The following is a 12,518-nucleotide window of genomic DNA, read 5'->3' on the forward strand; positions in this document are numbered from 1 at the left end:
TTTGTTGAGCAGCTTTAGATCCAGAACAGGACGGAACGAGCCGTCCTTTTTTGGAACCACAAAGAGATTGGAGTAAAACCCTCGCCCTTGTTCCTGAGGCGGTACAGGAACCACTACTCCTTCCGCTCTTAGGGAGTCCACCGCCTGCAGCAGGGCATCTGCTCGGTCTGGATGTGGGGAGGTTCTGAAGAACCGAGCTGGAGGACGAGAACTGAACTCGATTCTGTACCCGCGAGACAAAATGTCTGTCACCCACCGGTCTTTGACCTGTGACGTCCAAATGTCGGAAAAGCGGGAGAGCCTGCCCCCAACCGGAGATGCGGAGGGGGGGGGCTGGAAGTCATGAGGTAGCCGCTTTGGAAGCGGTTCCTCCATTTGCTTTCTTGGGGCGTGCGTGAGCCCGCCAGGAATCTGAGACTCTTTGCGTCCTCTGAGTCCCTTTGGACGAGGAGAATTGTGTCTTGCCCGAACCTCGAAAGGACTGAAACCTCTGCTGCCATTTTTTCTGCTGAGGTTTGCTTGATCTGGGCTGGGGTAAGGAAGAGTCTTTACCCTTGGACTGTTTAATGATGTCAGCCAATGGCTCGCCAAACAGTCTATCTCTAGATAAAGGCAAGCTGGTTAAACATTTTTTGGAACCAGCATCTGCTTTCCAGTCCTTTAACCACAAGGCTCTGCGCAAAACTACCGAATTGGCGGACGCCATTGAGGTGCGGCTGGTAGATTCTAGGACCGCATTGATAGCGTAAGACGCAAACGCAGATATCTGCGAGGTAAGGGACGCCACTTGCGGCGCCGCTGGATGTATGATAGCATCCACTTTTGCTAAACCAGCTGAAATAGCTTGGAGTGCCCATACGGCTGCGAATGCTGGAGCAAACGACGCGCCGATAGCTTCATAGACAGATTTTAACCAAAGGTCCATCTGTCTGTCATTGGCATCCTTAAGTGAAGCGCCATCCTCCACTGCAACTATGGATCTAGCTGCAAGTTTGGAAATCGGGGGGTCTACCTTTGGACACTGGGTCCAGCGCTTGACCACATCAGGGGGGGAAGGGAAAACGTGTATCCTTAGAACGTTTAGAGAAACGCCTTTCTGGATGAGCGTCGTGTTTCTGGATTGATTCTCTGAAGTCAGAGTGATCCAAGAAAGCACTCAATTTACGCTTGGGATAGAGGAAACGAAACTTCTCCTGCTCTGCAGCTGCCTCCTCTGCAGAAGGAGCTGGGGGAGAAATATCCAACAGTCTATTAATGGCTGAGATAAGATCGTTTACCATGGCGTCCCCATCCGGGGTATCCAGATTGAGAGGGGTTCCAGGATAAGACTCCTGATCACTCTCTTCAGACGCATCACAGGGCGACTGATTGCGCTGAGACCCTGAGCAGTGTGATGACGTTGAGGGTCTTTCCCAGCGAGCTCGCATAGGGTGGCTGGGGCTATCATCTGAGTCATAATACTCAGCCTGGGAATCCGGGGACCCCCTTGCAGTCTGGGCTAATTCCAACTGAGGGGGATTAGAGGACAGAGACCTCGCCGTGTCCATAGACTGAGCCCCAGTCATGGATTGCAAAGTTTCAAGGATCTTTGCCATAGTCACAGACATTCCATCAGCAAAAACTGCAAAGTCTGTCCCTGACACCGGGGCAGGACTTACAAGCGTCTCAGCCTGGGTCACTACCCCTCCGGACTCCGGCTGGCGAAGCAGCACCGGATCTGAGCATTGCACACAATGGGGGTCTTTGGAACCTGCTGGTAGAGCAGCCCCACATGCAGCACACGCAGTGTACACAGCCCTAGCCTTGGCAGCCTTGCGTTTTGTGGATGACATGTTGCTGCCTCCTCAGAGCGATCTGGGGTATCCAGCCAGGAAGCGACCTCACAGTGCAAGAAATAAATAAATATATATATCTGGTGACACAGTACACCAATACACACTGAGGCACTAGAGGGGCCAGCTGAAATGCCGCTTACCGCCCGCTTAAGAGCTGGTGTGTGGTCGCCAAAAGCCCCCTAGTCCAGGTCTCCCAGAGCCTTGCGTCCTTCCTCCAGCCAGACTGCATGTAATGGCTGCCGGCGTCCTGAGAGAGGAGGGGGGGCGGGCCCTGGGCGTTCCTGGCTAAGAGCGGGAAGCCTGCTTCCCTCTGTGCCTAGTGAGAGGGCTGGAGCATGTAAATCAGGCTCCAGCCCTCGTCGCTGCTGCGAAACAGCGTCTCTCCCCTACCCTGATTGACAGGGTGGGGGCGGGAACGAAGCGGAGCTAGGCCGCAAAAGCCGGGGACTGGATTTATAAACGCCGCCGCCGTAAAAGCGCGGTCGGCGTGTCCCCGGCGCACCACAAGTCACAGCAGCGCCGCCCGGTCCAGTGGGGGTCGGCGCTGCGTTCCCACAACACAAAGTCCCCCAGTAAACTGTAGGAACACCAACTCAATCTTTACGGTCCCCGGCGCACTACAACACCCAGCCAGCCCGGAGTGTGTCTGTGCCTGCCGGGGACACAGAGTACCTGTATGATGCAGGGCCATGTCCCTGATTGTACTCCTGCTCCGTATCCATCAGGTGCTATGGGTCTGTGGATGGAGCCCGGCGTCAGAGCTTAGAGGCCGGCAGGATCCCACTTCCACAGAGCCCTACAAGGGGATGTGGAAGGAAAACAGCATGTGGGGCTCCAGCCCCTGTACCAGCAATAGGTACCTCAACCTTACAACACCATCCACGGGTGAGAAGGGAGCATGCTGGGGGCCCTATATGGGCCCTCTTTTCTTCCATCCGAAATAGTCAGCAGCTACTGCTGACTAAAATCTGTGGAGCTATGCGTGGATGTCTGACCTCCTTCGCACAAAGCTTGAAAACTGGAGAACCCGTGATACCACGGGGGGGTATAGCCAGAAGGGGAGGGGCCTTGCACTTTTTAGTGTAGTGCTTTGTGTGGCCTCCGGAGGGCAGTAGCTATACCCCAATCGTCTGGGTCTCCCAATAGAGCGCTGAAGAAATATCAAATATTTATTAGATGCTGTAGGGTATACAATAAATACATTCAATATAGGACCAGGGGAAGGGGTGTGCTGGAGGGGAAAGAAACCCCACGTGTCCCGGAAAGGTAATAAGGGAGTAGAAACTCACCAAGAGTGACCCTACAAACCCTGTAGGCAAGTGCCCAGAGTCCAAGGAAGCCTGATCAATTATATGCAGAGGCATTCACACAATAATGCTGAATTGCCTCCATGTATGATGTGAAATGAGGCAGATTACTCACCAAGGTCAGGTCACTAGGAATACCGGGGTAACACGTAGGGACCGGCGTCCCAACACGTGTTTCGCATTGGTGGCTTCGTCGGGGGACGGATCTTCACACTGCACACCCCAAGTCTGACTTTCCGAGCGCTTCCCTCTGCAATCTGTTACTGCGCTGAGCTGAGGTAGTGGCTCATACAGTGAACTTCTTCCTATGTGTCGGCTCAGTGCAATACACACCAGCGCAGCACATCTCATGTGGTAACATCTGGGTTTTGGTCTGCATTGTGATCTTTTCCCTTCTCGCGATCTCATGTGAGATCTGATGTGTGTGTGCGAGCGATCTGATGTGTGTGGATGTGTGTTCCACTGCAGGTCCTCCCATTCGTCTGGTGAGTATGATCGCGGGGTCTTCTCTCTTCTGTCTTCTCTCTTTTGAGGGTGTCTGCCTTCTATAATGTAGTATCCTGCAGTATTCTTTAACTTTTTTAGCTGCATGGACACTCATTATTGAACTGCGATTAAGGCTTATTTTCGGGGTGGGGCTTATATTTAAGCTTTATGACAAAAAGGCTGTTCCCCACCACCATCGGCGCCCTGTGATGTTATCACAGGGTGCCTTGGTGTTGCCATGGTAGTGCGGGGTCAGCTGATGAGCCCTGACACAACCATGACTCACTTCCTGTGAGATCCAACAGAGTGCCTGTTCACACAGGAACGATGCATTTCTGCTGATCAGAGCTGTGTAGCTATGATCAGCAGAAATGAACAGGCGATCCGACTGAGCAATGATGAGGTCCCCTAGGGGACTAGTAAAATAAATTAAAAAAAAAATGTAGAAAAAATAAAAGTTTTAAAAAAGAAAAAGTTAAAAAAAGAAAAAAAAAAAGTTAAAAAGTTAAAGTTTCAAATCACCCTCATTCACACCATTGAAAATAAAACTGAAAAATAAAAAAAATATACACACATTTGGTATCGCGGTAGTCAGAAATGCCCAATCTATGAAAAGATAAAATCAATTAATCTGATCTGTACACGGCATGGCAAGATAAAAATTCCAAATGCCAAAATTACGACTTTGGATGCTGCAAATTAAAAAAAAAAAAAAATGCAATAACAGGCGATCAAAGGTAGCATCCACACAAAAAAATGGTATAATTAAAAAAGTCAGCTCAAAGGGGGCGGAGGTTCTGATGAGAACAGGAAAAACTTATTTGGTTCAGATGGTGTCAAGCGTGTGTGGCAGTAACGAGGTGAGGAGTACAGACAAGTGTGTCTTGCCTACAGTCAAGCATGGTGGTGGGAGTGTCATGGTTTGGGTTTACATGAGTGCTGCAGGGAGCTACAGTTCACTGAGGTAGCCATGAATGCCAACATGTATTGTCACATACTGAAGCATAACAGGATCATCTCCCTTTGGAATAATGATCTCAACCACACATGCAAGGCCACCACTGCCTTGCTAAAGAAAACTGAGGGTTAGGCCCCTTTCACACGTCAGTGATTCTGGTACGTTTGTGCTTTTTTTAAAACGTACCAGAATCACTGACATACGCAGACCCATTATAATGAATGGGTCTGCTCACACATCAGTGATTTTTCACTGCAAGTGTCTCCGTGCGGCGTACCCGCGTGTGCGTGATTGCCGCACGGAGACATGTCCATTTTTTTCTGGCATCACTGATGTTCCACGGACCACGCAGTGGTGTGGTCCGTGAAACACGTGCCAGAAAAAAGTGCATATAAAATAAAAATCATTTTTACTCACCCGGCGTCCAGCGATGTCCTCTACAGCCCGTGCAGCCTGCTGCTTCTGAGCCGGCTCATTATTGTCGCGCATATTCATTATGCGCGACACAGCCGACCCGGAAGCAGCTGCTGCGGGGGTCAGCGCCGGCCGGATGCTGCACCGCGGGAGCGATCAGCACCATGGAGAGCGGGAGCGGGCACAGGTGAGTTGTTTTCTAAGTGCAATCACGGGCCACGGAGAACGGAGCCCGGATTGCACTTAGACAACCCACGTGTGCCGTGAATTACGGCACACGCAGGGACATGTGCGTGTTTTACACGCCAGTGAAAAACGTCACTGTTTTTCACTGACGTGTGAAACGGGCCTAAAGGTGCTGGACTGGACAAGCATGTCTCCAGAATTAAAACCTATTGAGCATTTGTGGGACATCCTCAAATGGAAGGTGTAGAAGCGCAAGGTCTCTAATGTCCACCAGCTCTATGATGTCGTCATGGAGAAGGATCCAGTGGCTCCTGTGAAGCTCTGGTGAACTCCATGCCCAAGAGTTAACGCAGTGCTTGAAAATAATGGTGGCCACACAAAATAGTCACACTTTGGGCAAAATTTGCCAATTTTACTTACTTTTGTTGCCAGCAGTTTTTACATTAATGGCTGTGTGTTGAGTTATTTAGAGTGAACACCACATTTATACTGTTATACAAGCTGTACACTGACTACTTTACATTGTATCAAAGGGTCATATCTTCAGTGTTGTCTCATGAAAAGATATAAAATATTAAAAAAAAATGTGGAGGGGTGTACTCACTTTTGTGAAATACTGTGTATGTATCACTGACTTAACTAGTGATTATAGGTGTTTTCAGATCTCCCCCCCCAAAAAAAATTTGTTTTTAAATGTTCAAAGTGTTGCATGTATTCATAAATGGCACCCCCAAAAATTACAGCTTGTCATCACAAAGAGTTGGATATCCCTGCAATCGTACCGACTTGGAGAATCACAAATGCCATAGAAAACAAAAAACTCAAAAACAGGTGAAACTTGATTTGTTTTGTTTCCACCCATTTTCCCCAGAGTTTGTTTACCTTTTGTCAGAACATTAAGTAGAAAGGCATCATTAAAAAATACTTGTCCCACAAAAAACACAAAAAAACCCCAACAATCCCCTATACAGCTATGCTAATAGAAGAATATAAAGTTATTATAATACAACAGAGCAAAAACAAAACGTTGCCTGGCTATGAAGGGGTTAATAACGCTTGGGGCAATGTATCGTGTGTACCGAGCGGAAAGAAAATTGATGGCATTGCCCATGTTAAGTCAAGCACTGTGGGCATTCATTTTCCCCAGAGGTCCTATGGAAACTGTGATGTGAAGTCATGGAAGCTGGTGGGCTGACATGGGCACCATCTGTTGGTAGATACAGGCACCATGACAGCTGCCACTGGCACCATCTGTCAGCTGACACGGGCACAATGACAGCTACTGTCGGCAGACACGGGCACCATCTCTCAGCTGACACGGGTACAATGACAGCTGCCATGGACACCATCTGTTGGTAGATTCAGGCACCACGACAGCATTTGTCAGCTGACACGGGCACAATGACAGCTACTGTCGGCAGACATGGGCACCATCTCTCAGCTGACATTAGCACAATGACATCTGCCACGGGCACCATCTGTCGGCTGCCACGGGCACAATGACAGCTACCACAGGTATTATCTGTTGGCAGATACAAGCACCATGACAGCTGCCAAGGGCACCAGCTGTCAGCTGACATAGGCACAATGACAGCTGCCACAGGTACCATCTGACAGCTACTAGTGGCACCATATGACAACTGCCACAGGCACATCTGACCTCCCAGGGTACATTTCTGAGCCATCAGACCAATTTCAGCAGCCCCCTCAGGGAGGGCCAAAGCTCAGTATTGTGGACTCAGCGGTAGCTGGTTAGTGGGTGACTGATGATGTGTGGACATGGCCAGTGCAATGCCCTATGCTACTAGATCTAGCAGTCAATGCTCAGCTGCTGTCACAGCTCTTTCAATAGCAATCACATAACTTTATGATGGATGACAGATAAAAAAAAAAATATTCACACACCCCATTATAGAAAGAAAGTAAACAATCAACTCTCACCTGCTCACTACCCTAGAACACAGCACAGTCGCCACCATTTTGCCGTAAAATACATAGCAGCAGTACATGCTGTTGTCGTGAAGCTCGTCCCTGCTTTAGAGTGTGTCGTAAAGCATTCCAAGCCTCGAGATGAGAATGAACATGGTAATACTGCTTGTAGCCAGCAGATGGCAGCAGAGCCGCATGTTTCCTCTTGAAGCATTTTCAGTCTTTTTTTTCATTATTTTATGGCGGGAAACAGAGATGCAGCGATTGTGAAGGGGCACATATGAAGTGTCTGACAGCCTGTCACAATCTGCTTATATTCCTGACATTGTTCTTCCGAGTAAAAAAAGGGGCGAGGAACAAACATATCAAACATACAGCACTTTTTTATCATGTGGAGCTCTGACTAGAACAGGGGTCTCAAACTCAGCTGGGTGTATGGGCCGCGGGACATACTAAAAAGAATGATGAAAAGGAATAAATAAAAAGAATGAGGATAATAACTTAATAGGTGTATATTATGTAGATGTATAAAAGGTTTCTTTGGCAAGTTAGACATGGAATGAACATTATAGGTGTGGACTGATCATGAAATATATGTAGATAATAGGAGAATGAATGCATATGGCATATAACCAGGTGTATATTATGTTACCTGAGCATTATAGGTGTGGAATGATCATGAAATATCTGTAGATAATAGGAGAATGAACGCATATGCCATATAACCAGGTGTATATTATATTACCTGAGCATTATAGGTGTGGAATGATCATGAAATATCTGTAGATAATAGGAGAATGAACGCATATGCCATATAACCAGGTGTATATTACGTTACCTGAGCATTATAGGTGTGGAATGATCATGAAATATCTGTAGATAATAGGAGAATGAACACATATGGCATATAACCAGGTGTGTATTATGTTACCTGAGCATTATAGGTGTGGAATGATCATGAAATATCTGTAGATAATAGGAGAATGAACACATATGGCATATAACCAGGTGTGTATTATGTTACCTGAGCATTATAGGTATGGAATGATCATGAAATATCTGTAGATAATAGGAGAATGAACACATATGGCATATAACCAGGTGTATATTATGTTACCTGAGCATTATAGGTATGGAATGATCATGAAATATCTGTAGATAATAGGAGAATGAACACATATGGCATATAACCAGGTGTGTATTATGTTACCTGAGCATTATAGGTATGGAATGATCATGAAATATCTGTAGATAATAGGAGAATGAACACATATGGCATATAACCAGGTGTATATTATGTTACCTGAGCATTATAGGTATGGAATGATCATGAAATATCTGTAGATAATAGGAGAATGAACGCATATGCCATATAACCAGGTGTGTATTATGTTACCTGAGCATTATAGGTGTGGAATGATCATGAAATATATGTAGATAATAGGAGAATGAACACATATGGCATATAACCAGGTGTATATTATGTTACCTGAGCATTATAGGTGTGGAATGATCATGAAATATATGTAGATAATAGGAGAATGAACACATATGGCATATAACCAAGTGTATATTATGTTACCTGAGCATTATAGGTATGGAATGATCATGAAATATCTGTAGATAATAGGAGAATGAATGCATATGGCATATAACCAGGTGTATATTACGTTACCTGAGCATTATAGGTGTGGAATGATCATGAAATATCTGTAGATAATAGGAGAATGAACACATATGGCATATAACCAGGTGTATATTATGTTACCTGAGCATTATAGGTGTGGAATGATCATGAAATATATGTAGATAATAGGAGAATGAACACATATGGCATATAACCAGGTGTATATTATGTTACCTGAGCATTATAGGTGTGGAATGATCATGAAATATCTGTAGATAATAGGAGAATGAACGCATATGCCATATAACCAGGTGTATATTATGTTACCTGAGCATTATAGGTATGGAATGATCATGAAATATCTGTAGATAATAGGAGAATGAACACATATGGCATATAACCAGGTGTGTATTATGTTACCTGAGCATTATAGGTGTGGAATGATCATGAAATATCTGTAGATAATAGAAGAATGAACGCATATGGCATATATCCAGGTGTATATTATGTTACCTGAGCATTATAGGTGTGGAATGATCATGAAATATCTATAGATTACAGTAGAATGAACGCATATGGCATATATCCAGGTGTATATTATGTTACCTGAGCATTATAGGTGTGGAATGATCATGAAATATCTATAGATTACAGTAGAATGAACGCATATGGCATATAACCAGGTGTATATTATGTTACCTGAGCATTATAGGTGTGGAATGATCAGGAAATATATGTAGATAATAGGGGAATGAACACATATGGCATATAACCAGGTGTATATTATGTTACCTGAGCATTATAGGTGTGGAATGATCAGGAAATATCTGTAGATAATAGGAGAATGAACGCATATGCCATATAACCAGGTGTATATTATGTTACCTGAGCATTATAGGTATGGAATGATCATGAAATATCTGTAGATAATAGGAGAATGAACACATATGGCATATAACCAGGTGTGTATTATGTTACCTGAGCATTATAGGTATGGAATGATCATGAAATATCTGTAGATAATAGGAGAATGAACACATATGGCATATAACCAGGTGTGTATTATGTTACCTGAGCATTATAGGTGTGGAATGATCATGAAATATATGTAGATAATAGGAGAATGAACACATATGGCATATAACCAGGTGTATATTATGTTACCTGAGCATTATAGGTGTGGAATGATCATGAAATATATGTAGATAATAGGAGAATGAACACATATGGCATATAACCAAGTGTATATTATGTTACCTGAGCATTATAGGTATGGAATGATCATGAAATATCTGTAGATAATAGGAGAATGAATGCATATGGCATATAACCAGGTGTATATTACGTTACCTGAGCATTATAGGTGTGGAATGATCATGAAATATATGTAGATAATAGGAGAGTGAACGCATATGGCATATAACCAGGTGTATATTATGTTACCTGAGCATTATAGGTGTGGAATGATCATGAAATATCTGTAGATAATAGGAGAATGAACACATATGGCATATAACCAGGTGTATATTACGTTACCTGAGCATTATAGGTATGGAATGATCATGAAATATCTGTAGATAATAGGAGAATGAACACATATGGCATATAACCAGGTGTGTATTATGTTACCTGAGCATTATAGGTGTGGAATGATCATGAAATATATGTAGATAATAGGAGAATGAACACATATGGCATATAACCAGGTGTATATTATGTTACCTGAGCATTATAGGTGTGGAATGATCATGAAATATATGTAGATAATAGGAGAATGAACACATATGGCATATAACCAAGTGTATATTATGTTACCTGAGCATTATAGGTATGGAATGATCATGAAATATCTGTAGATAATAGGAGAATGAATGCATATGGCATATAACCAGGTGTATATTACGTTACCTGAGCATTATAGGTGTGGAATGATCATGAAATATATGTAGATAATAGGAGAATGAACGCATATGGCATATAACCAGGTGTATATTATGTTACCTGAGCATTATAGGTGTGGAATGATCATGAAATATCTGTAGATAATAGGAGAATGAACACATATGGCATATAACCAGGTGTATATTACGTTACCTGAGCATTATAGGTGTGGAATGATCATGAAATATCTGTAGATAATAGGAGAATGAACGCATATGCCATATAACCAGGTGTATATTATGTTACCTGAGCATTATAGGTGTGGAATGATCATGAAATATCTGTAGATAATAGGAGAATGAACACATATGGCATATAACCAGGTGTGTATTATGTTACCTGAGCATTATAGGTGTGGAATGATCATGAAATATTGTTAGGGCCAGGTGGATGGGCAGACCCGGGAGGTGGATCCACTGGGCCGAACTCCCCGATGAGGGAAAGGAGTCCGGTAGCCGGAGCACTATAGGTAGCAGAACAGTCCGCGCACAAGAGCACAATGGAGAAGTCCCTGGAACCACGGGGTCACTGATGGTGGTCCGGGTGACGGAGCTCAGGTTCGGAAGCCGGGATGATGTCAGGCGGGGTCCGGAACCGTTGGAGCGAGATGACGGGTCACCGCAGGGAACAGAGATGGTGCGGACTGTCAGGATGGCATATAGGCAGCGTTCGGGGTTCGGGATACGGCAAGACCGGATGGCAATGCAGGATCGGCTCTAGAAGAGAGAGAGGTAAGTATCTCACAGGAACACAAGGAGACCTGACTCCTAGCTTGGGAAACACGAAGATCAGGCCCCGCCCCCTTGGACATTGCACCCCTTTATACCCCGTACCTGTGTGCTTCATTTCCTGTCAGTGGTCACTGGCCCTTTAAGAAAGTGTCAGTGACCGCGCGCGCGCCCTAATGCGCATGCGCGCGGCCCGGGTGCCAGAAGCCAGGGCAGGAAGCTGAGAGGAGGACGCAGCAGAGCCGGGCTGGGGCTGGGAAGCCGACGGGCGCCGGGAGCGGGGACCAGGAGGCCTGGGAAGCGCGGGCGATGGAGGCTGGAGAGCGGGGAGCGTGGCAGGTGAGCCGGGAAGCGGAGCAGAGGACCCGGGGAGCGTGACAAATATCTGTAGATAATAGGAGAATGAATGCATATGGCATATAACCAGGTGTGTATTATGTTACCTGAGCATTATAGGTATGGAATGATCATGAAATATCTGTAGATAATAGGAGAATGAACACATATGGCATATAACCAGGTGTGTATTATGTTACCTGAGCATTATAGGTGTGGAATGATCATGAAATATCTGTAGATAATAGGAGAATGAACGCATATGCCATATAACCAGGTGTATATTATGTTACCTGAGCATTATAGGTGTGGAATGATCATGAAATATCTGTAGATAATAGGAGAATGAACGCATATGCCATATAACCAGGTGTATATTATGTTACCTGAGCATTATAGGTGTGGAATGATCATGAAATATCTGTAGATAATAGGAGAATGAACGCATATGGCATATAACCAGGTGTATATTATGTTACCTGAGCATTATAGGTGTGGAATGATCATGAAATATCTGTAGATAATAGGAGAATGAACGCATATGCCATATAACCAGGTGTATATTATATTACCTGAGCATTATAGGTGTGGAATGATCATGAAATATCTGTAGATAATAGGAGAATGAACGCATATGCCATATAACCAGGTGTATATTATGTTACCTGAGCATTATAGGTATGGAATGATCATGAAATATCTGTAGATAATAGGAGAATGAACGCATATGCCATATAACCAGGTGTATATTATGTTACCTGAGCATTATAG

At 44.6% G+C, this 12,518-nt stretch overlaps 1 protein-coding gene across 1 annotated transcript in view; it reads right to left on the reverse strand.

The window, feature by feature from the left end:
* Positions 1–7,208, reverse strand: part of NR2C2AP (nuclear receptor 2C2 associated protein) — a 32,772-nt gene extending 25,564 nt beyond the window's left edge. Inside the window, exon 1 of the mRNA XM_075338428.1 lies at positions 7,128–7,208. Within this exon, the coding sequence (XP_075194543.1) occupies positions 7,128–7,195 (68 nt within the window). The 5' untranslated portion in view covers positions 7,196–7,208. The remainder of the gene's footprint in view (positions 1–7,127) is intronic.
* Between the last annotated feature and the right edge of the window lie 5,310 nt (positions 7,209–12,518).

This window comes from Anomaloglossus baeobatrachus, chromosome 1 (assembly GCF_048569485.1).
Source record: "Anomaloglossus baeobatrachus isolate aAnoBae1 chromosome 1, aAnoBae1.hap1, whole genome shotgun sequence".
Classification (NCBI taxonomy): domain Eukaryota; kingdom Metazoa; phylum Chordata; class Amphibia; order Anura; family Aromobatidae; genus Anomaloglossus; species Anomaloglossus baeobatrachus.